This window comes from Procambarus clarkii, chromosome 20 (assembly GCF_040958095.1).
Source record: "Procambarus clarkii isolate CNS0578487 chromosome 20, FALCON_Pclarkii_2.0, whole genome shotgun sequence".
Taxonomy (NCBI): Eukaryota; Metazoa; Arthropoda; class Malacostraca; order Decapoda; family Cambaridae; genus Procambarus; species Procambarus clarkii.
In genome coordinates, this window is record NC_091169.1 from 45,938,545 (window position 1) to 45,965,105 (window position 26,561).

The following is a 26,561-nucleotide window of genomic DNA, read 5'->3' on the forward strand; positions in this document are numbered from 1 at the left end:
GAGGGGGGGGGTAGAGAAGGGTCTGGGTGAGGGGGGGGTAGAGAAGGGTCTGGGTGAGGGGGGGGGGTAGAGAAGGGTCTGGGTGAGGGGGGGGTAGAGAAGGGTCTGGGTGAGGGGGGGGTAGAGAAGGGTCTGGGTGAGGGGGTAGAGAAGGGTCTGGGAGACGTAGTCAAGAAAGGATAATCATTCTTACATCTTGAAACATGTCGAGCAATAAAGGGTTCTCAACATGGTGGCAGCAATGCCTGCCACACAGGCATTCTTGTCCCGGCATATGTCATGCAGTTGGCGGTGAAAAGAGTGACATTAAACACCTCTTACGTCTCTGGTGAGAATTTACTTGAACCATTACCAGCTGATCAGAACTCGTGACCTCCGGAGCGTCGTGCGCCTGTCTTTGACTTGAGAGCGTCGTGCGTCTGTCTTTGACTTGAGCGTCGTGCGTCTATCTTTGACTTGAGAGCGTCGTGCGTCTGTCTTTGACTTGAGCGTCGTGCGTCTATCTTTGACTTGAGAGCGTCGTGCGTCTGTCTTTGACTTGAGAGCATCGTGCGCCTGTCTTTGACTTGAGAGCGTCGTGCGTCTGTCTTTGACTTGAGAGCGTCGTGCGTCTGTCTTTGTCTTGAGAGCGTCGTGCGTCTGTTTTTGACTTGAGAGCGTCGTGCGTCTGTCTTTGTCTTGAGAGCGTCGTGCGTCTGTCTTTGACTTGAGAGCGTCGTGCGTCTGTCTTTGACTTGAGAGCGTCGTGCGTCTGTCTTTGACTTGAGAGCATCGTGCGCCTGTCTTTGACTTGAGAGCGTCGTGCGTCTGTCTTTGACTTGAGAGCGTCGTGCGTCTGTCTTTGCCTTGAGAGCGTCGTGCGTCTGTCTTTGCCTTGAGAGCGTCGTGCGTCTGTCTTTGCCTTGAGAGCGTCGTGCGTCTGTCTTTGCCTTGAGAGCGTCGTGCGTCTGTCTTTGACTTGAGAGCGTCGTGCGTCTGTCTTTGTCTTGAGAGCGTCGTGCGTCTGTCTTTGACTTGAGAGCGTCGTGCGTCTGTCTTTGACTTGAGAGCGTCGTGCGTCTGTCTTTGCCTTGAGAGCGTCGTGCGTCTGTCTTTGCCTTGAGAGCGTCGTGCGTCTGTCTTTGCCTTGAGAGCGTCGTGCGTCTGTCTTTGACTTGAGAGCGTCGTGCGTCTGTCTTTGCCTTGAGAGCGTCGTGCGTCTGTCTTTGCCTTGAGAGCGTCGTGCGTCTGTCTTTGCCTTGAGAGCGTCGTGCGTCTGTCTTTGCCTTGAGAGCGTCGTGCGTCTGTCTTTGACTTGAGAGCGTCGTGCGTCTGTCTTTGACTTGAGAGCGTCGTGCGTCTGTCTTTGTCTTGAGAGCGTCGTGCGTCTGTCTTTGTCTTGAGAGCGTCGTGCGTCTGTCTTTGACTTGAGAGCGTCGTGCGTCTATCTTTGACTTGAGAGCGTCGCTGGTGGCTGCTGCGTCTTGCTCTTGGTACCTGGGTCTTCATTATTGACATCTTATTGATCGGTCCACCGCCCTCTGCTCAACCTTCCCTCCTTTATTTTACTGCTTTTCTTGGTTCTGGTTTCATATATTTTGTCTGCTGAGTTACCATCACTGTAGCGTCATGTTCCCGCGTCGTGACCCTCCAGACTCCCAGTCTGGACCACCTCCCCCGCTCCCTGTGGGTACGGGCTCGTCTAGAGGCGTTCCTATAGAGGGGCTCGTCTAGAGGGGTTCGTATAGAGAGGCTGGTCTACAGGCGCTCGTATAGAGGCTGGTCTAGAGGGTCTCGTAGTACAAATTAATAGTACCAAAAAGTGGTGTACTGGCAGAGCATGACTACATATTGGTACTTGGGAGCAGAGAGTTACTGTAGTGTAAGTACTCACTACAGGAGGACGGGTTGAGTGGGGACACACAGTACCTCACCCACCGCACCTTATACTGCACGCTGCTCCTTTGTTTTGGTCGTGGCGTATTCGTGTCCTCTTATTCCTTCTCCTCTTCTCCTATGACTCCTTTACCTGCTCCTGTTACTCGTTCATTTTCTTCCCTTGCTCATCTTCCTGCTTAGCCTCCTCTTCTTTCTCCTGTTCCTCCTGTCTCTTCTCCTCTCCTTCCTCATCCTTATTTATTTGCGTCTACCCTTCCTTTTCCTTCCTTTCCTGCTCTCCTTCCTTCTCTTGCTGTTTGCCCTATCTCTTCGTCCATTTCCTCCTGCTCCTGCTTCTTCCCCTGCTCCTACCCCTGCTCCTACCCCTGCTCCTACCCCTGCCCCTGCCCCTGCTCCTGCTCCTACCCCTGCCCCTGCTCCTACCCACTACTCCTACCCCTGCTCCTGCTCCTACCCCCTGCTCCTACCCCCTGCTCCTACCCCCTGCTCCTACCCCCTGCTCCTACCCCCTGCTCCTACTCCTACCCCTGCCCCTGCTCCTACCCCTGCTCCTGCTCCTACCCCTACCCCTGCTCATACCCCTGCTCCTGCTTCTACTCCTACTCCTACCCCTGCTCCTGCTCTTACTCCTACCCCTGCTCCTACCCCTGCTCCTACCCCTGCTCCTGCTCCTACCCCTGCTCCTGCTCCTACCCCTGCTCCTTCCCCTGCTCCTGCTCCTACTCCTACCCCTACTCCTACCCCTGCTCCTGCTCCTACCCCTGCTCCTGCTCCTACCCCTGCTCCTACTCCTACCCCTGCTCCTGCTCCTACTCCTACCCCTGCTCCTACTCCTACCCCTGCTCCTGCTCCTACTCCTACCCCTGCTCCTTCCCCTGCTCCTGCTCCTACTCCTACCCCTACTCCTACCCCTGCTCCTGCTCCTACCCCTGCTCCTGCTCCTACCCCTGCTCCTGCTCCTACCCCTGCTCCTGCTCCTACCCCTGCTCCTGCTCCTACCCCTGCTCCTTCCCCTGCTCCTGCTCCTACTCCTACCCCTACTCCTACCCCTGCTCCTGCTCCTACCCCTGCTCCTGCTCCTACCCCTGCTCCTACTCCTACCCCTGCTCCTGCTCCTACTCCTACCCCTGCTCCTGCTCCTACCCCTACCCCTGCTCCTGCTCCTACACCTACCCCTGCTCCTGCTCCTACACCTACCCCTGCTCCTACCCCTGCTCCTACCCCTGCTCCTACCCCTGCTCCTACCCCTGCTCCTACCCCCTGCTCCTGCTCCTACCCCTGCTCCTGCTCCTACCCCTGCTCCTGCTCCTACCCCTGCTCCTTCTCCTGCTCCTGCTCCTACTCCTACCCCTGCTCCTGCTCCTACCCCTGCTCCTACCCTTGCTCCTACTCCTACCCCTACCCCTGCTCCTGCTCCTACCCCTACCCCTGCTCCTACCCCTACCCCTGCTCCTGCTCCTACCCCTGCTCCTACCCCTGCTCCTGCTCCTACCCCTGCTCCTACCCCTGCTCCTGCTCCTACCCCTGCTCCTACTCCTGCTTCTACCCCCTGCTTCTACCCCCTGCTCCTAACCCCTGCTCCTAACCCCTGCTCCTACCCCCTGCTCCTACCCCCTGCTCCTACCCCTGCTCCTACCCCTGCTCCTGCTCCTACCCCCTGCTCCTACCCCCTGCTCCTACCCTCTGCTCCTACCCCCTGCTCCTACCCCTGCTCCTACCCCTGCTCCTACCCCTGCTCCTACTCCTGTTCCTACTCCTGCTCCTGCTCCTACCCCTGCTCCTGCTCCTACCCCTGCTCCTGCTCCTACCCCTGCTCCTGCTCCTACCCCTGCTCCTACCCCTGCTCCTGCTCCTACCCCCTTCTCCTACTCCTACCCCTGCTCCTGCTCCTGCTCCTACCCCTGCTCCTGCTCCTACCCCTGCTCCTGCTCCTACCCCTGCCCCTGCTCCTACCCCTGCTCCTACCCCTGCTCCTACCCCTGCTCCTACCCCTGCTCCTACCCCTGCTCCTACTCCTGCGCCTGCTCCTACCCCCTGCTCCTACCCCTGCTCCTGCTCCTACCCCTGCTCCTACTCCTACCCCTGCTCCTACCCCTGCTCCTACTCCTACCCCTGCTCCTACCCCTGCTCCTGCTCCTACCCCTGCTCCTACCCCTGCTCCTACCCCTGCTCCTACCCCCTGCTCCTGCTCCTACCCCCCTGCTCCTACCCCCTGCTCCTACCCCCTGCTCCTACCCCTGCTCCTGCTCCTACCCCCTGCTCCTACCCCTGCTCCTACTCCTACCCCTGCCCCTGTTCCTACTCCTACCCCTGCTTCTACCCCTGCTCCTACCCCTGCTCCTGCTCCTACCCTCTGCTCCTACCCCTGCTCCTGCTCCTACCCCTGCTCCTGCTCCTACCCCTGCTCCTGCTCCTACCCCTGCTCCTACCCCCTGCTCCTACCCCTGCTCCTACCCCCTGCTCCTACCCCCTGCTCCTACCCCCTGCTCCTACCCCTGCTCCTACCCCTGCTCCTACCCCCTGCTCCTACCCCCTGCTTCTACCCCTGCTCCTACCCCTGCTCCTGCTCCTGCTCCTACCCCTGCTCCTGCTCCTGCTGTGTCTGGTGAGAGACGCCATAACGGTGTCCGGTAATGGGGCCGACATGCTATAGGTAATGGGTGTAATCACCGGCCTGTTAGCCGTTCCTCGTCTAAACTGCTGTCATTTCAAGGTAATTAGGCGTTACATGTCCAAATTAATTCTTAAAGACTTTCCAGATCTTGGTCAATCGGAGGGAGAATTTTCCTTTAAACGAAGAACCTCCTTAACCACCGACGTAGAAAGGAAACGAAGATTTAAAGTGGCATGATGAAAGCGCACATATGGACGAATGAAGCAGTATACCATAGGGGATATTACAGGGTATTTGATGTATCAACACATAATGGAACACGAAACATTGGGTATAAACTGGGTAAGTTTCTAATGTTTTAAATGACGGGCCTCCTTAACCCGCACATAGTTTTATCAAAGGGACCTCCTTAACCCGTACATAGTTTTATCAAAGGGACCTCCTTAACCCGTACATAGTTTTATCAATGGGACCTTCTTAACCCGTACATAGTTTTATCAAAGGGCCTTCTTAACCCGTACATAGTCTCTGGATGGATTGCAACTCAGCTGACGTCCCCTCGGCGGATGGAAGCGTCGATGAAAGAGCTGCACCAATATGGAAAGCTTGCTCTAACCAGGTGGTACTTTAGTCCTTCTATCATGTTAACATTGGTGGCCTGTGTGGAAAGACAGGCCATGCGGGATGTTCTCCGTATATGGTTTTAGGCCAGTCCCACAGATCTCTTATATTGTGTTGTAGAGGACCTGTAATTCCTGGGGAATAGTGGAGAGGTAAGATCACTCTCATGAGCGTCACGTCTCCGTCCGCGTCTCCGTCCCGTGTACAGTAGAATATTATACCCAGGACCATCGTCGCTGCTGCTAGTATAACATATGGCTGTCCTCCTCTACTTCTGAAAAATGTCCAAAGGCTTTCTAGGGGCTCCTGTAGTTCCTGCTCGTTGCTGATGATTATTTTTAGCCGTGTGTCCAGCTAGTACGGGAGTGACGTTGTGAGGGAGAGTGGGTGACTCCATGAGTAGAGTAGATACGAGTGTAGATTAGTAGGTTTGTAGTGGACCGTTGTCTGCACAGTCCTATCCCGTTCGTCTCTGTATACACTCGTGTCTAGAAAGGGAATTGTTCATGTACCTCCAACGTAAATGTTAATAAGTTCCCATGGACTGTGTTGGCCCAGTTGAAGAACTGAGTTAGTTGTTGCTGTCCTCTTGCCATGACACCAGACATGTCATCAAGGAGGAGGTGGTCCCCTAGGCTGTCGCTCTTGACTGGTCCTAAGACAGTGTGCCATAAACAGCTGTGCTAGTGCCACGCTGCTTGCAGCTCCAGCCACCGCGCCCTTGACCTGTCTGCATGTCCCACCATCAGAGGTCAGCGTTGTGTCGCCCATGACGTGTAACATGGCTTCCTCCACTAGTTGTTTATTTGGGGGTCATGAAATAGTTTACCCGTGCGGCGTTGATGTGCGTCAGGACTAATATGTGTACATCCACATGTACACAAGAATGTAGGGGCCTGCTGGCTGAGTGGACAGCGCTCGGTATTCGTAATCCTAGGGCCAGGGGATCGATCCCCGGCGATTGCGCAAACAAATAGGCAGTTTCTTTCACCCTGGTGCCCCTGTTCACCTACTTCCTGTGTGTGTGTGTGTGTGTGTGTGTGTGTGTGTGTGTGTGTGTGTGTGTGTGTGTGTGTGTGTGTGTGTGTGTGTGTGTATTCACTTAGTTGTGTTTGCAAGGGTTGAGCTCTCCTCTTTCGGCCCACCTCTCAACTGTCAATAAATCAACTGTTACTAACTACTAACTATTTTTTCTTCACACACACACACACACACACACACACACACACACACACACACACACACACACACACACACACACACACACACACACACACCAGGAAGCAGCCCGTGACAGCTGTCTAACTCCCAGGTACCTATTTACTGCTAGGTAACAGGGGTATCAGGGTGAAACTCTGCCCATTTGTCTGTGCCGGCGCCGGGAATCGAACCCTGGCCACAGGATTACGAGTCCCGCGCGCTGTCCGCTCAGCTACCAGACCCAGGGGGGGGGGTCTGTGTGTGTGTGTGTGTGTGTGTGTGTGTGTGTGTGTGTGTGTGTATTCACCTAGTTGTGCTTGCGAGGGTTGAGCTTTGCTCTTTCGGCCCGCCTCTCAACTGTCAATCAACTATTTACTAACTACTGTTTTTTTCTACACACACACACACACACACACACACACACACACACACACACACACACACACACACACACACACACACACACCCCAGGAAGCAGCCCGTGGCAGCTGACTAACTCCAAGGTACCTATTTACTGCTAGGTAACAGCGGCATTCAGGGTGAAAGAAACTTTGCCCATTTGTTTCTACCTGATGCGGAAATCGAACCCGCGCCACAGAATTAAGAGTCCTGCGCACTATCCACTAGGCTACCAGCAGGGCTCCTGTGTGTGTGTGTGTGGGGGGGGGGAAGTTGATTGATTGACAGTTGAGAGGCGGGCCGAAAGAGCCAGAGCTCGCCCCCCGCAAGCACAACTAGGTCAGTACAAGAACATTACAGAAGTAATAATATGGACCAGCTTGACCCGGGAGCCGAACCCGGCCCCAGAGAGGACGAGCTTGGGAGAAACCTTAGCTGGGAACTTGTAAGCTTAAGTTCTGGCCACAGTGACTGCTTTATTGGAACAGTGAAGAGGGCGGGGGGGGGGGGGAGAACTGTAGGAGATAGAACAGTTGATAAGCGAAGGAGAAGAGGAAGATGGGGAAGAGAAGGAAGGAAGAAGCTGAAGTGGGAGGGAGTTTGTTGGGACAGAAGGAGGGGAGGGGAAGAAAGGGGATGGTGGAAAGGAGGAAGGTGATACGATGGGGGGATTAGATGGGAGGGAGGGGGGATAGGTTAGGATGGAGGAGGGAGAGTGGATGGAATGGAAGGGGGAAACGAAGGGAGAGAGGAAAGGTCAAGGCATTGAGTAGGGCGGGGGGGGGGAGAAGGAATGAGGGAGGGATGGCATATGATGCTTGGTTGGGAGAGTAGATAGTTGGAGAAGACGAAGATGGATGGAAGAGAGGAGGGAAGGCTAGGGCGAGGAAGGGATGGAGATGGTTGGGAAGGCGGGAGTTGAATGGATGGGAGAGGAGAGAGGTGGAGAAGAGAGGGAAGAGAGGAGACAGATGGAGAGGAGAGAGAAGAAGAGAGGTGGATAGGAGAGGCAAAGAGAGAAGGGCATAGGAGAGGGCAGGATAGGAGGATTGTTGGGTGTGGTTTAGGATGAGAGGGAAGGCTTGGGGGGGGGGGGGGGTAAGGCTAACACAAGCCTTGGTATAACTTGAGAGAACACCGGTAGTTGAGGTGAACAGTGGGAGAGTTAACATGTTATAGTGGACGGCTCCTGCCCCCTCCTGTTATGTCCCACCTCTTACACCACTCTTCACTCTCCACCATTATTACTCTCTCACTATCATTGTCTCTCATTGTTACACTCTCACTATCATTATCACAGTTTCACTATCAAATTGATATCAGTGTCACTATTATCACAGTGTTGTCAGATGGCTCCAAACTCCCAAAGATTGTAGAAACAGAGGACTGGAGGAAGGTACGGAAGGAGCTGAACAACCTCAAAGAGTTGGCCAACACATGGACGCTAGAAGTCAGTCCCAGCATGTGTAAGGTAATGAAAATGGGGAAGGGAGGCAGGAGAATAAGATGAATATACACCATCTTGAGGTTATCTTGAGATGATTTCGGGGCTTGACGTCCCCGCGGCCCGGTCCTCGACCAGGCCTCCCTTTTGTTACACATCCCCAGGAAGCAGCCCGTAGCAGCTGTCTAACTCCCAGGTACCTATTTACTGCTAGGTAACAGGCGGCATTAGAGTGAAAGAAACTCAGCCCATTTGTTTCCGCCTCCACCGGGGATCGAAACCTCAGGACTACGGATTCGAAGCGCTGTCCACTCAGCTGTCAGGCACCATGATTGAAAAGCTTCTACAGGAGTCTCAAAAAGAAATGGATTTAAGTGTGGATATAATTTCAACATTATCTCCAGAGGCACACATAAACTTGGTAACATCGGCAGCATGTGGGATGCTGTCAAACATTAGAACGTCATATAGATACCTGGTTGATACCTGGTTGATGGGGTTCTGGGAGTTCATCTACTCCCCAAGCCCGGCCCGAGGCCAGGCTCGACTTGTGAGAGTTTGGTCCACCAGGCTGTTGCTTGGAGCGGCCCGCAGGCCCACATACCCACCACAGCCCGGTTGGTCCGGCACTCCTTGGAGGAATAAATCTAGTTTCCTCTTGAAAAATAGAAACCTAAATAAAGACTACATCAAGACAATTTACACAACATATGTTAGACCAGTGTTGAAATATGCAGCACCAGCATAGAATTCGCACCTTGTGAAACACGAAACCAAAATTGCAACAAGATAATTGTAACAAGAATGATGCTAGAGCTAAGGTGGTTAAGCGACCAGAATAGGTTAATGGAACTAAATCTCACAACTCTAGAGAATATAAGAAACAGAGGGGATATGATCATAACATGCAAGATACTGAGGAGGAAAACCCTCTTTAAATTGAAGAGATAAGGACGAGAAGACACAGGTAAAACCTGGACAGGCGAATGTGTCGGAGAGATGTAGGGAAATACTCGAACCCTGCACAGGTGGTCAGCAAGTGGAAGGAAGGAAGGAACTATCAGAGGAAAGCGCCAAGCCAACACGACTATATAGCACTTGGAAGGGGTCAGGATAAGGATTTGGGATGGGACTGAGGGAAGGAATGGTGCCCAACCACTTGGAGGGTCGGGGAGTCAACAAAGGGAACGCACTGACAGAAGAAGCGGTGGAAGCCACCTCCACCCATAATTTTAAGGCGTGAGTCAACAAAGTATTCTGGCGTCAGAATAGTTCAGTTATAACGCAACAGTAACGACAAGGTTAGTCGGCGGGGCATGAACCCTTTAATTACCCTTACTCACTATATAGGTAAGTACAGTGTCACCATCAGGACCACAGTGTCACCATCAGGACCACAGTGTCACCATCAGGACCACAGTGTCACCATCATTATTTCAGTGTCACCATCATTACCACAATGTCATCATCATTACGACAATGTTATCATCATTATTAGTGTCATCATCATTATCACACTGTCACCATCATGATCACACTGTCACCATCATGATCACTGTCACTATCAGTGACACTGATAATGTCAGTGTATCCATCATACCACAATGTCACCATCATTCCTGATGGTGACATACACTAATACATACACTAATCGCCACTCTCCCAGGATCACCTCCACTCTCCCACGGTCACCTCCACTCTCCCACGGTCACCTCCACTCTCCCACGGTCACCTCCACTCTCCCACGGTCACCTCCACTCTCCCACGGTCACCTCCACTCTCCCACGGTCACCTCCACTCTCCCACGGTCACCTCCACTCTCCCACGGTCACCTCCACTCTCCCACGGTGATGAAGGTGATGAAATTAGGCGAAGGGAGCAGGAGGCTGAACACAAAGTATCATCTGGGAGGGGAAATCCTGCAAGAGTCAAGTAGAGAGAAGGATCTGGGGGTTATCACACCGAACCTGTCCCCGGAGGCCCACATCAAAAGAATATCATCAGCGGCATATGCTAGACTGGCCAACATAAGAACTGCCTTCAGAAACTTGTGTAAGGAATCTTTCAGAACCCTGTATACCACTTATGTAAGACCAATCCTGGAGTATGCAGCTCCAGCCTGGAATCCATACCTAGTTAAACACAAGACAAAGTTAGAGAAGATTCAGCGGTATGCCACCAGGCTCGTCCCGGAACTGAGAGGATTGAGCTACGAGGAAAGGCTAAAGGAGCTGAACCTCACATCCCTGGAAAACAGAAGAGTAAGGGGAGACATGATAACCACCTACAAAATTCTCAGGGGAATTGACAGGGTGGACAAAGACAAACTCTTCAGCACGGGTGGGACATGAACAAGGGGACACAGGTGGAAACTTAGTACCCAGATGAGCCACAGAGACGTTAGAAAGAATTTTTTCAGTGTCAGAGTAGTTAATAAATGGAATGCACTAGGAAGTGATGTGGTGGAGGCTGACTCCATACACAGTTTCAAATGTAGATATGATAGAGCCCAGTAGGCTCAGGAATCTGTACACCAGTTGATTGACAGTTGAGAGGCGGGACCAAAGAGCCAAAGCTCAACCCCCGCAAGCACAATTAGGCGAGTACAATTAGGTGAGTACGGTCACCTCCACTCTCCCAGGATCACCTCCACTCTCCCAGGATCACTTACACTTTCCCAGGCTCACCAAGGCAATCACCATTCCCCAGGGTCCAATTGGTCTGCGGTCGTTACTATAACCCTGCAAATATTGTCCCAATCTGTGCCGACCCAAATGATATCGATAAATTTTCACAGCTATTAAGAGCCGTGCTGGAAATTAATTTTATCCAAATCTTCAAAGTGAAGTTATTTTTAATGCGTACAATTGCTGGTATAAAGTTTACCGCGCTGGTTTGTATTTATATTTGGGTCTTTAGATCACACATATCTATGTGAAATAATTTCTCTTTATATATGTATATATATGTATATATATATATATACATATATATAATATATATATATATATAATATATATATATATATATATATATATATATATATATATATATATATATATATATATATATATATATATATATATAATAAATATATATATATATATATATATATATATATATATATTAGTATATTTTGGTAGCAATCTTTCTTCTAAACATATATTATTGATAAATATGACCGAAAAAGTAAGATTAATAATTCTAACACGAATTTTCTCAATATTTCTTATGTTTCTTTTCACTGTCGAAGGTAATTGAAAAATCAATTCTCCAAAATTCATTTTTATTTCTAGTCTGACGCGATGCTTGAACGCGTTTCGTAATAACTTATTACATTTTCAAAGACTTTAGTTTACACACACACAACTATAACCTGCAAACACTAAACACAGTTCTTCTATGCTATAATTTTAAACAGCTTTCATCTTATATGAAAGTTCATTCATCCAAAACAACAGTTTTTATGAGGTGAACAAAACTTTCAACACAAGACAGAACACGAAACAATGGGTATATATTGGGTAAATTAAAGGGAAGAATGGAAGTAACTGCAGAGGGCCTATTGGCCCATATTTCTTGATGCTTCTATATTGGTGCGGAGTCTTGAAGTGAGTAGAATATAGTTGTGCATTAATTGGCTGTTGATTGCTGGTGTTGACTTCTTGATGTGTAGTGCCTCGCAGATGTCAAGCCGCCTGCTATCGCTGTATCTATCGATGATTTCTGTGTTGTTTGTTAAGATTTCTCTGGTGATGGTCTGGTTGTGGGAAGAGATTATATGTTCCTTAATGGAGCCCTGTTGCTTGTGCATTGTTAATCGCCTGGAAAGAGATGTTGTTGTCTTGCCTATATACTGAGTTCTTTGAGGCTTACAGTCCCCAAGTGGGCATTTGAAGGCATAGACGACGTTGGTCTTTTTTAAAGCGTTCTGCTTTGTGTCTGGAGAGTTTCTCATGAGTAGGTTGGCCATTTTTTTTGGTTTTATAGTAAATCGTCAATTGTATCTTCTGATTTTTGTCTGTAGGGATAACGTTCCTATCAACAATATCTTTCAGGACCCTTTCCTTCGTTTTATGAGCTGTGGAAAAGAAGTTCCTGTAAAATAGTCTAATAGGGGGTATAGGTGTTGTGTTGTCTCTTCAGAGGTTGCATGGCGTTTCACCTTCCTTCTTATGTCTTCAACGAAACCATTGGAGAAGCCGGTGTTGACTAGGACCTGCCTTACCCTACAGAGTTCTTTATCGACTTGCTTCCATCCTGAGCTGTGGCTGAGAGCACGGTCGACATAAGCGTTAACACTCCTCTTGTACCTGTCTGGGCAGTCACTGTTGGCATTGAGGCACATTCCTATGTTTGTTTCCTTAGTGTAGACTGCAGTGTGGAAACCTCCGCTCCTTTCCATGACTGTTACATCTAGAAAGGGCAGCTTCCCAACCTTCTCCATCTCGTAAGTGAAACGCGACATAGAATTCCGCTCAAATGCCTCCTTCAGCCAACCTACTCATGAGAAACTCTCCAGACACAAAACAGAACGCTTTAAAAGAGACCAATGTCGTCTATGCCTTCAAATGCCCACTTGGGGACTGTAAGCCTCAAAGAACTCAGTATATAGGCAAGACAACAACATCTCTTTCCAGGCGATTAACGATGCATAAGCAACAGGGCTCCATTAAGGAACATATAATCTCTTCCCACAACCAGACCATCACCAGAGAAATCTTAACAAACAACACAGAAATCATCGATAGATACAGCGATAGCAGGCGGCTTGATATCTGCGAGGCACTACACATCAAGAAGTCGACACCAGCAATCAACAGCCAATTAATGCACAACTATATTCTACCCTGTGTGATTTCTGTGTGTAATGAAGTAAGGGCGAAGAGGGAGAACGGCCTATTGACATAGCTCGAGTGCATGGGGGAGTTGAGTAAAACCCTGGTTTGTGCCTCGGAAAGGCTGCAGGATCCATTAAGTTCAGTAGAACTTCGGTTTCAACTCCTTTTGACCATGTCGTAGCTCAGTCGATTAAGGCAGCGTCTGGGAATGCTCTCCGACGCAGGTTCGAATCCTCGTCACGGCCCTTGTGGATTTGTTCATTTGATGCATCACGCAGTTGTGATTTCTGTGTGTAAATCTGTGTTGTGAATGATATCTCCAGATAGCATGTGCTAGAGCCAGGTAGAGGAGACACAACACTGACTCAAACACACAACAGGAGATGAGAAATGGATCACTTCAGACAACTAGAAGAATAAGAGATAAGAGAGAAGGGAACTATCAGAGGAAAGCGCCAAGCCATTACGACTATATCGCACTGGGAAGGGGTCAGGATAAGGAATTGGGTGTGGGACGGAGGGAAGGAATGGTGTCCAGCCACTGTGGAGATTGAACACTGACCTGCTGCAAACGAGATCGTGTAAATGTGAACTATGGTTTGAGATATGAGAGCAGGCGGGCTGTCCTCCTAGCTGACACGATGTGTAGGTGTGTGTACTCACCTAGTTGTGCTTGCGGGTGTTGAACTTCGGCTCTTTCGTCCCGTCACGCAATCATCAATCTATTGGTGTACAGATTCCTGAGCTTCTCGAGCTCTATCATATCTACATTTGAAACTGTGTATGGAGTCAGCCTCCACCACATCACTTCCTAGTGCATTCCATTTACTAACTACTCTGACACTGACAAAATTCTTTCTCATATGTCTGTGGCTCGTATGGGTACTCAGCTTCCACCTGTGTCCCCTTGTTCACGTACCTCTCGTGTTAAATAATCCATCCTTGTCTACCCTGTCAATTCCCCTGAGAATTTTGAATGTAGTGATCATGTCTCCCTGAGTTTTTCTGTCTTCCAGCGACGTGAGGTTCAGTTTACGTAGCCTTTCTTCGTAACTTGTGTCTCTTAGTTCTGGGGCAAGCCTAGTGGCATACCTCTGAACTTTTAACAGCTTCGTTTTGTGCTTGACAAGGTACGGGCTCCATGCTGGGGTCGCATACTCCAGAAATGGCCTTACATACGTGGTATACAAGGTTCTGAAAGATTTCTTACACAGGTTTTTGAAAGCAGTTGTGATGTTAGCCAGTCTCGCATACGCCGCCGATGTTATTCTTTTGATGTGGGCTTCAGGAAACTTGGTTTATTGTGATATCAACTCCCAGATCTTTCTCTCTGTCCGTTTCGTGAAGAACTTCATCTCACATTCGGTATCGTGTCTGGCCCCCTATTTCCTCCTCCTAGTTTCATTACCATACATTTACCTTTGTTGAACTTTAGTAGCCATTTGTTGGACCATTCCTTCAGTTTGCCTAGGTCATCTTGTAGCCTCATACTATCTTCCTCTGTCTTAATGCTCCTCATAATTTGTACATCATAAGAGGAACGATTCTATTCCCTCTGGGAGATCATTTACATATATCAGAAACAGTATAGGTCCAAGGACTGAACCCTGAGGGATTAAAGAGGGATCCCTGTTTGTGTGTGTGTGCGTATTCACCTAGTTGTATTCACCTACTTGTGCTTGCGGGGTGCAGCTCTGCTCTTTTGGCCCGCCATTCAATTGTCAATCAACTGTTACTATAACAAATTTTTTTCCCAACACACCCCCTCTCCAACCCCCGAGGAAGCAGCCCGTAACAGCTATCTAACTCCCAGGTACCTATTTACTGCTAGATAACAGGGCCATCAGGGTGAAAGAAACTGCCCATTTTTGTTTCTGCCTTCACCGGGAATCGATCCCCTGACCACAAGGCTACGTATCCAGCGTGCTGTACACTTCAGCCACCAGCGCCCACTGTGTGTGCGTGTGTGGAGTTGAGCTTACTCTGTCTTGGTAGGAAGCTGCAAATGTTGGTAAGGTTCTTCACACATAATTAAATGTATAGGGATGTCCATAGATGAATGTTGTGTGGCATGCATACATACACTCCCAGATGATGGTGTGCCTGTTTTAATGTTTTACTTCCAGTGTAATGAACTTTTTCGTGGTGATTTTCTGCTCTGTAATCTATCTTCTAATTATGTATTGTTGGCATCCTAGACCCCTTGTCTTTCATCCTGGCTTCCTCTCTACCTCACCCCTCCCTGCCTCTCTACCTCACCCCTCCCTGCCTCTCTACCTCACCCCTCCCTGCCTCTCTACCTCACCCCTCCCTGCCTCTCTACCTCACCCCTCCCTGCCTCTCTACCTCACCCCTCCCTGCCTCTCTACCTCACCCCTCCCTGCCTCTCTACCTCACCCCTCCCTGCCCCTCTACCTCACCCCTCCCTGCCCCTCTACCTCACCCCTCCCTGCCTCTCTACCTCACCCCTCCCTGCCTCTCTACCTCACCCCTCCCTGCCTCTCTACCTCACCCCTCCCTGCCTCTCTACCTCACCCCTCCCTGCCTCTCTACCTCACCCCTCCCTGCCTCTCTACCTCACCCCTCCCTGCCTCTCTACCTCACCCCTCCCTGCCCCTCTACCTCACCCCTCCCTGCCTCTCTACCTCACCCCTCCCTGCCTCTCTACCTCACCCCTCCCTGCCTCTCTACCTCACCCCTCCCTGCCTCTCTACCTCACCCCTCCCTGCCTCTCTACCTCACCCCTCCCTGCCCCTCTACCTCACCCCTCCCTGCCCCTCTACCTCACCCCTCCCTGCCTCTCTACCTCACCCCTCCCTGCCTCTCTACCTCACCCCTCCCTGCCCCTCTACCTCACCCCTCCCTGCCTCTCTACCTCACCCCTCCCTGCCTCTCTACCTCACCCCCTCCCTGCCTCTCTACCTCACCCCCTCCCTGCCTCTCTACCTCACCCCCTCCCTGCCTCTCTACCTCACCCCCTCCCTGCCTCTCTACCTCACCCCCTCCCTGCCTCTCTACCTCACCCCCTCCCTGCCTCTCTTAACTATATATTTATATGTATGTATATAGGATATGTATATAAGTGGTGTTGAGGACAGATCGGTGTAGCATGGGCTCCACAGAACTAGTGTATATAGCCTCGTCGTCTGGTCCTGTGGATGACGCACAACTCACATTATGTTCTTATTTATGCCCAACTGTTGCGTTTTTATCTTATATATTCAGTGTTGTTCATAAAATATGTAAATTACTCTCAATTTATGTTATATTTGGAATATAATTCCATATTGTCATCTATGCGTGTCTGACCCTCCGTGTTGGATGCTATGTTTTGCCAATATGTTACCACTCAAATTACAAGCTATATATATTTTTATATTTACGACTTAAAATTTAAATGAGTTTTTTAGTGGTGTTCACGTGACGAGCGGAGGTGAGGAGACATAATAATTGACAGTGGCAGGATGATAGAGCGACTGGTGCTCAGTCTAACGCTCGGGAGTAACACCACGTGATCATTGGTGGGGTTTTGGGTTCTTTGGAGGTGTTATTTTGGTACTTTTCTTGCCTGCAAAATATAGAAAATAGGTATAGTTCTTCCTGACAGCTGAGTGGACAGCGCTTCAGATTCGTAGTCCTGAGGTTCCGGGTTCGATCCCCGGTGGAGGCGGAGACAAATGGGCAAAATGTTTGTTTCACCCTGATGTCTCTGTTACCTAGCAGTAAATAGGTACCTGGGAGTTAGACAGCTGCTACGGGCTGCTTCCTGGGGGTGGAGGCCTGGTCGAGGACCGGGCCGCGGGGACACTAAGCCCCGAAATCATCTCAAGATAACTTCCCCTCAAACTTTGCCCAGGGGCGGCTGAGGCTCGTCTTACAGCTACCTTGCAGGTACCAGCGTCTTGCAGGTACCATGCAGCGTCTTGCAGGTACCATGCAGCGTCTTGCAGGTACCATGCAGCGTCTTGCAGGTACCATGCAGCGTCTTGCAGGTACCATGCAGCGTCTTGCAGGTACCAGCGTCTTGTAGGTACCTGAAGGCTCCCCACTTGTTTACCTGAATTTACTTGAGGACCACCATCTCTCTAGAGGCCTCGACGAGAACAGGAAGCCGGCAGGTTGTCACAGGTCCCCTTGTCCTAAGGATATGAAACAATGTGTCACAGCTTTTGATAAGTAGTTTGCAGCCTTCAGGAACCTTGTCCAACCACTTGGGCTGGACGGTAGAGCGACGGTCTCGCTTCCACAAGGAAGGTCGGCTCCACTCTCCAGCCACTAGGACGGTCGGCGTTCAATCCCCGACCGTCCAAGTGGTTGGGCACCATTTCCTCCTCCCGTCCCATCCCAAATCCTTATTCTTACCCCTTCCAAGTGCTATATAGACGTGGTGGCTTTGCGCTTTCCCCTGATAGTCTCCCCCCCCCCCCCGCTAAACATAAGGCTCCTAACTTGTCGACGTCTGTGCTGGAAAGGGAATTCAATAAGCACCTCCAAAGGGTGATCAACCAGGCTGCGTGTAGTGGCATGTAACAGTCTACTTGATCAGACCCTCAACTCGGATGCCTGATCAGAGACCGGGCAACGAGATATTGCTCCTCGGAATTACTTCAAAATTATTTTCAGTCCAGCCAGAATTGTAACGATTTATATCAATTTATTCCAGGGAAACTAATGTGTAAAGCTTACCATGAGCTGTGGGAAGGGAACACTGTCAGCCTGCAGCAGGAGTCAACAGGCGTCTGTTCCTGTACCCGCCTCTAAAATAACTAAATAAATAACTAAATACCAAAGTTCAGCACAAAAGTATACACATTGATCAGAAAGGTATTGTGTTGCCTTAGTAACCTTCTATAGGGGTATTATGGAAGCACTGGTGCTGTCCCGTCTTGAGTACTGCTCGGTACTCTCTTCCCCTTTCAGAGCGGGAGAGATCTTAGAACTAGAGGGAACACAGAACATACACGGCACGCATACACACGACAACACATCTATATTATTGCGACCCTCTCAAAGCTCTCAACATGTACTCTTTAGAAAGGAGACGAGAGAAGTATATATATATATATATATATATATATATATATATATATATATATATATATATATATATATATATATATATATATATATATAATATAAAGCTTGATGCGCAGTATCTCGTGTGTGAAGGTAATCTAGATCAACCATCCCTAACTGAATAAGTGCCAATATATGAAATATGAGACATTGATTTGCAGGTACACTTTGATGTGACGTCATCAATATCTGTAACTAGGGTCTTGGCGGAAGTAAACGCTTCAGGCCATTAATAATGGTGAGATTAATGCACCCAGGGAGTACTCTGGCCCCTCTCACAGTGTGGGTAAAATATTTATATATATATATATATATATATATATATATATATATATATATATATATATATATATATATAATGTCGTACCTAGTAGCCAGAACGCACTTTTCAACCTACTATGCAAGGCCCAATTTGCCTAATAAGCCAAGTTTTCATGAATTAATTGTTTTTCGACTACCTAACCTAACCTAACTTTTTCGGCTACCTAACCTAACCTATAAAGATAGGTTAGGTTAGGTAGGGTTGGTTAGGTTCGGTCATATATCTACGTTAATTTTAACTCCAATAAATAAAAATTGACCTCATACATAATGAAATGGGTAGCTTTATCATTTCATATGAAAAAAATTAGAGAAAATATATTAATTCAGGAAAACTTGGCTTATTAGGCAAATCGGGCCTTGCATAGTAGGCCGAGAAGTGCATTCTGGCTACTAGGTACGACATATATATATATATATATATAATATATATATGTCGTACCTAGTAGCCAGAACGCACTTCTCAGCCTACTATGCAAGGCCCGATTTGCCTAATAAGCCAAGTTTTCCTGAATTAGTATATTTTCTCAATTTTTTTTCTTATAAAATGATAAAGCTTCCCATTTCATCATGTATGAGGTCAATTTTTTTTTATTAGAGTTAAAATTAACGTAGATATATGACTGAACCTAACCAACCCTACCTAACCTAACCTATCTTTATAGGTTAGGTTTGGTTAGGTAGCCGAAAAAGTTAGGTTAGGTTAGGTAGGTTAGGTAGTCGAAAAGCAATTAATTCATGAAAACTTGGCTTATTAGGCAAATCGGGCCTTGCATAGTAGGCTCAGAAGTGAGTTCTGGCTACTAGGTACGACATATATATATATAAAATACTATCTATTTACTGTATTTACTATCTTCTGGTTTAGGGCTTCTATCCCTCTAACTATTATTCTTGCATCAGGGTTTAGTTGAAAGAGGAGTACTCCAAAACTCATGTTCATTTTTCAAGGTGATGAAAAAAGTGAATTACTATAGAATGTATTACACTTATTATACAATTGCACAACGTTTCGAACCTCCATGGTTCATTCTCAAGTGATAAGAAATTACAGATCTCGTTAGATTTATACCAGTACGGGGTCAGGTGAGAAAATAAGTAGAATAAAGGAAAAAAACAAGGGGATAAATAGGCGATAAATAGGGGATAATAGGGGACGAAGCACATACAAAGATTAATCGGGTGTAATAGGCCTGTTATGTTGAGCAGTGTCTTCTGTGTTGTCATCGTTATGTTCCGGTCTTGTTCTTGCTCTCATGGTGGGTAGAGTGAATAGTTCCGTGCCGTGCCTAGGAACTATTTACTCTACCCACCATGAGGGTAAGAATCCTTGTAACATCTGTAGCCATCTATTCTTATACCATCTGTAGCCATCTATTCTTATACCATCTGTAGCCATCTATTCTTATACCATCTGTAGCCATCTATTCTTATAACATCTGTAGCCATCTATTCTTATATCTGTAGCCATCTATTCTTATATCTGTAGCCATCTATTCTTATACCATCTGTAGCCATCTATTCTTATATCTGTAGCCATCTATTCTTATAACATCTGTAGCCATCTATTCTTATACCATCTGTAGCCATCTATTCTTATATCTGTAGCCATCTATCATTATACACCTGTAACCAAATATCATTATCTACCTGTAGCTATCTATTATACACCTGTAGCCATCTATCATTATACACCTGTAGCCATCTATCATTATACACCTGTAGCCATCTATCATTATACACCTGTAGCCATCTATTATTATACACCTGTAGCCATCTATCATTATACACCTGTAGCCATCTATCATTATACACCTGTAGCCATCTATCATTATACACCTGTAGCCATCTATCATTATACACCTGTAGCCATCTATCATTATACACCTGTAGCCATCTATCATTATACACCTGTAGCCATCTATCATTATACACCTGTAGCCATCTATCATTATACACCTGTAGCCATCTATCATTATACACCTGTAGCCATCTATCATTATACACCTGTAGCCATCTATTGTACACCTGTAGCCATCTATTGTACACCTGTAGCCATCTATCATTATACACCTGTAGCCATCTATCATTATACACCTGTAGCCATCTATCATTATACACCTGTAGCCATCTATCATTATACACCTGTAGCCATCTATCATTATACACCTGTAGCCATCTATCATTATACACCTGTAGCCATCTATCATTATACACCTGTAGCCATCTATCATTATACACCTGTAGCCATCTATCATTATACACCTGTAGCCATCTATCATTATACACCTGTAGCCATCTATTATACACCTGTAGCCATCTATCATTATACACCTGTAGCCATCTATCATTATACACCTGTAGCCATCTATCATTATACACCTGTAGCCATCTATCATTATACACCTGTAGCCATATATCATTATACACCTGTAGTCATATATCATTATACACCTGTAGCCATATATCATTATGCACCTGTGGCCATATATCATTATGCACCTGTGGCCATATATCATTATACACCTGTAGCCATATATCATTATGCACCTGTGGCCATATATCATTATGCACCTGTGGCCATATATCATTATACACCTGTAGCCATATATCATTATGCACCTGTGGCCATATGTCATTATACACCTGTGGCCATCTTCACTATTCCACATACAGTTAACTGGTGTACTACACCTCGTGGAACACCACTGATGGAAGTGTCCGCCTGTCTTAACACTGAGACAACCCCTAGGCGCTGTGAGGCGCCGCCACCCACCGCTCACGTCATTGTCATCTATATAGTCACGTTATATATCATATATCTCATTGATATAGTGTCATTTCTCATGTGCACCTTTGTGCTATATTATGCCAGAACACCTTTGGTGAGGGAGGTATAATGTGCTGTGTGAACCTTGCCTCCTTGACCTTCATTATCCCCGTTTCTTAGCCATTTGTGTGGTCGATATAGCCAAGATAATTGTGTGGTGCTGGTTGTAAATAAAATAATAGATCCAGTGTTCAGTAGTTTGGGGCCAGTAATTACCTTCTGCGTCGTTCCTGTGGTCATGAGATACTGCGCTCCTTCTCACACCTCTGCCTTGATTTTATTACTTTGTTCATATATATAAATATATATGTCGTACCTAGTGGCCAGAACACACTACTCGGCCTACTATGCAAGGCCCGATTTGCCTGATAGGCCGAGTGATTTTCTATATTTTCAATAAATTGTTTCCAATTAGTTTATTTGAATTATTATTATATTTTATTAATAACATATATTATTGACTTAATTGTGTTAGTTTAGGTTAGGGTAAGATAGGTTAGGTTAGGTTAGGTAGGGTTGGTTAGGTTCGGTCATATATCTATCTTTAGTCCCCGTGGTGCAGTGGTCAGACACTCGCCTGGTGTTCCGCGAGCGCTTTGTCATGGGTTCCTATCCTGGCCGGGGAGGATTTACTGGGCGTAAATCTGTTTAACTCAACAGTAAAATGAGTACTTGGTTGTAACAACGATTCTTCGCGGCGGGGATCGTATTCCAGGGACCTGCCCGAAACGCTACGCGTACTAGTGGCTCTACAAGAATGTAACAACTCCTTTATATATCTCAAAAAAAAAAAAAATCTACGTTAGTTTTAACTCAAATTTTAAAAAATTAACTCGTACATAATGAAATGGGTAGCTTTATCATTTCATAAGAAAAAAATATTTAAAAAAATATGAATTCAGGAAAACTTGGCATATTAGGCAAATCGGGCCTTGCATAGTAGGCCGAGTACGACGTTCTGGCTACTTGGTACAACATATATATATATATATATATAATATATATATATATATGTATATATATATATATATATATATATATATATATATATATATATATATACAATGTCGTACCTAGTAGCCAGAACGCACTTCTCAGCCTACTATGCAAGGCCCTATTTGCCTAATAAGCCATGTTTTCGTGAATTGTTTTTCGACTACCTAACCTAACCTAACTTTTTCGGTTACCTAACCTAACTTATAAAGATAGGTTAGGTTAGGGTTGGTTAGGTTCGGCCATATATCTACGTTAATTTTAACTCCAATAAAAAAAATTGACCTCATACATCATGAAATGGGTAGCTTTATCATTTCATAAGAACAAAATTACAGAAAATATATTAATTCAGGAAAACTTGGCTTATTAGGCAAATCGGGTCTTGCATAGTAGGCTGAGAAGTGCGTTCTGGCTACTAGGTACGACATATATATATAAAATATATATATAAGGTGTGTACTGTATGTATGTGTATATATATATATATATATATATATATATATATATATATATATATATATATATATATATATATATATATATAAACTTGCCCAATATTGCTATTCCAATATTACTATTCCAATTTTGGAATATTACTATTAATAATATTACTATTCCCATTGCTATTCCAATATTACTTGCCCATATACATTTGCATTTATATATAGGGTGTTCCAGAATTATATATTTCTATGAAATCGAACGAATCTATTAAAAACGTACATAACTTTATCATGTTATTACGATGTTATTACCTAATTTCGATGCAAAAACAGATATATAAATCATAAGTAAAATATTTATTGTGAACTTTGAACATGTGTTGTGTGTCAATCCCAGTATACTTCCTATCTTACAGGTGTGTACTGTAACATGTGTAAGGTGTGTACTGTAAGATGTAAGGTGTGTACTGTAAGATGTAAGGTGTAAGGTGTGTACTGTAACATGTGTAAGGTGTGTAAGATGTAAGGTGTGTACTGTAACATGTGTAAGGTGTGTACTGTAAGATGTAAGGTGTGTACTGTAAGATGTGTAAGATGTAAGGTGTGTACTGTAACATGTGTAAGATGTAAGGTGTGTACTGTAAGATGTAAGGTGTGTACTGTAAGATGTGTAAGATGTAAGGTGTGTACTGTAAGGTGTGTAAGGTGTGTAAGATGTAAGGTGTGTAAGGTGTGTACTGTAAGGTGTAAGGTGTGTACTGTAAGGTGTAAGGTGTGTACTGTAAGGTGTAAGGTGTGTACTGTAAGGTGTAAGGTGTGTACTGTAAGGTGTGTAAGATGTAAGGTGTGTACTGTAAGGTGTGTAAGATGTAAGGTGTGTACTGTAAGGTGTGTAAGATGTAAGGTGTGTACTGTAAGGTGTGTAAGATGTAAGGTGTGTACTGTAAGGTGTGTAAGATGTAAGGTGTGTACTGTAAGATGAATCCCACTTTGTACTGAACCACCTCGTTTAAGTTTGTTCACAAATTCTCGAGTTGCTTTGTCTGTACTCACCTAGTTGTGTGTTTAGTTTTTTTTTTACACACATATGCATACACCCAGGGAGCAGCCCGTAGCAGCTGTCTAACTCCCAGGTACCTATTTACGGCTAGGTGAACAGGGGGCATCAGGGTAAAAGAACCTCTATTTGTTTCCGTCTCCGCCGGGGATCAATCCCCGGACCCTATGACTACGAAACCCGAGCGTTGTCCACTCAGCCGTCAGGCCTCATCCGTGGAACCGATTCTGTGAAATTTCCTTAAATCTTTTTCTAATTTTCACAATCCCTTGATGCGGGACGCCACAACAATGTATGTTCTGTGTGTTATTATTATTATTAGGCTTCGGCTTCTGAAAAGAGATGCAATCATTGAAAAAGGTTTACATATATATAACACACATTGTAGAGTATATTCTTGCATTCACAAACATGTTAATACACATTTGTGTATTAGTCACATGCCATTAATGTATTGTAGGTGTATGTATTGAGTGTAATATTTGTGGGAGAGATGTGTGCGTGTGGCGTCTAATTTTGGTCTGTTTTGGTCCTCAGAACACAACCCGGAGCAAGGCTACTGCTCACTACCTCACGGTGAGCCCCCTACTGTGTCTTCCTGTTTGTCACCCCCATCACTATCACCCCCATCACCATCACTCACACCCCCATCACCATCACCACTATCACCATCACCACTCCCTCACGGTGAGCCCCCCTACTATGTCTTCCTGTTTATTAGCCGCGTCACCACTGTCAGCTACTACCACCACCATCACCACTATCACCACCTCCACTATCACCATCATTATGACCACCACAAACAGAATCACAATCGCAACGATGAACATCATCACCATCACCACTACTAGTATCACCGTTGCATCCTAGACTCACCACTTTCAGTAGCTAGGCCTATGGCATCTAAATAACCTAATGTTGTATCACATATATGTCTTGTGCGCCTTCAAAAGCTTTCACACACACACACACACACACACACACACACACACACACACACTCACACACACACACACACACACACACACACACACACACACACACACACACACACACACACACACACATATATATATATATATATATATATATGTATGTGTATGTATATATATATATATGTATGTGTATGTATATATATATATATATATATATATATATATATATATATATATATATATATATATCTACATTTGAGTGAGGTGGGAAGGGTGATGTGGCATTACATTTGAGTAAGGTGGGAAGGATGATGTGGCATTAGAGGATATTAATAGGGTATTAAAAGTATCAACACAAGACAGAACACGAAACAATGGATATTGAATAGAAGTGTTTGTAGAAAGCCTATTGGTCCATATTTCTTGATGCTTCTATATTGGAGCGGAGTCTTGAGGTGGGTAGAATATAGTTGTGCAATAATTGGCTGTTGATTGCTGGTGTTGACTTCTTGATGTGTAGTGCCTCGCAAACGTCGAGCCGCCTGCTATCGCTGTATCTATCGATGATTTCTGTGTTGTTTACTAGGATTTCTCTGGCGATGGTTTGGTTATGGGAAGAGATTATATGTTCCTTAATGGAGCCCTGTTGTTTATGCATCGTTAAACGCCTAGAAAGAGATGTTGTTGTCTTGCCTATATACTGGGTTTTTTGGAGCTTACAGTCCCCAAAAGCTGTTTTGGAGCTTACAGCTTATGGGGACTGTAAGCTCCAAAAAACCCAGTATATAGGCAAGACAACAACATCTCTTTCTAGGCGTTTAACGATGCATAAACAACAGGGCTCCATTAAGGAACATATAATCTCTTCCCATAACCAAACCATCGCCAGAGAAATCCTAGTAAACAACACAGAAATCATCGATAGATACAGCGATAGCAGGCGGCTCGACGTTTGCGAGGCACTACACATCAAGAAGTCAACACCAGCAATCAACAGCCAATTATTGCACAACTATATTCTACCCACCTCAAGACTCCGCTCCAATATAGAAGCATCAAGAAATATGGACCAATAGGCTTTCTACAAACACTTCTATTCAATATCCATTGTTTCGTGTTCTGTCTTGTGTTGATACTTTTAATACCCTATTAATATCCTCTAATGCCACATCATCCTTCCCACCTTACTCAAATGTAATGCCACATCACCCTTCCCACCTCACTCAAATGTAGATATAAAATCAGGGAAACGCAAGTTCTAATCAGTTGTGTATTTGTGAAGTCTTTGAAAATGTAATATATATATATATATATATATATATATATATATATATATATATATATATATATATATATATATATATATATATATATTACATATATATATATAGTTCGACCACGAACGAAGAATTGAAACAGGAAATTTCCTTAAGTACTTTCATATTTAATAATACATCTTCAGAATACCCTTCTGAAGATGTATTATTAAATACGAAAGTACTTGTGAAAATTCCTGTTTCAATTCTTCCTTCGTGGTCTGACTGTCATATTTTTCATCACGTGTTAATTTTCGTGCTGAAAAATGTTAAACATGACCTCATTGCTGGAGTTGTTGATGATACAGTGTAAGCGCTCTGTGATTCTTACCAAAAGTTACCATTCATGGCAAGTGAAACGGGTAAGTATTAAAAGATTTACTTTAGTATTCAATGTGTTTTCCTCTCTGGAAGATCTGTAGGTAAAGAATGAATACAAGATTTACACTTTTTGGTTAAATACACATGCGGGTGTCGGTAGTTTGTGGGATGGGGAAGGGGCAGGCAAGCATAGGGTAAGGGGGGTAAAACCAATTAACACAGGGAAAGGTAAGGTAAGGGCCATTTAGACACTGGTAAAGCACTAGGTA

At 45.8% G+C, this 26,561-nt stretch overlaps 2 protein-coding genes across 4 annotated transcripts in view; both read left to right on the plus strand.

Annotated features, from left to right (window-relative positions):
- The window catches only part of Pgant2 (polypeptide N-acetylgalactosaminyltransferase 2), a 476,685-nt gene that overhangs the window by 118,140 nt on the left and 331,984 nt on the right, over window positions 1–26,561 (plus strand). For 2 of the 3 annotated variants that reach the window (XM_069327914.1, XM_045737766.2), the window contains one exon: window positions 24,258–24,296. The exons of the other annotated variant lie outside the window; for it this stretch is intronic. In XM_069327914.1, the coding sequence (XP_069184015.1) occupies window positions 24,258–24,296 (39 nt within the window). The remainder of the gene's footprint in view (window positions 1–24,257; window positions 24,297–26,561) is intronic. 3 annotated transcript variants of the gene reach the window in all.
- Window positions 1,820–3,463, plus strand: LOC138366675 (skin secretory protein xP2-like). The gene is made up of 2 exons (XM_069327943.1): window positions 1,820–1,833; window positions 2,059–3,463. Exons 1-2 carry the CDS (start codon window positions 1,820–1,822, stop codon window positions 3,461–3,463), a joined length of 1,419 nt encoding a protein of 472 aa, XP_069184044.1.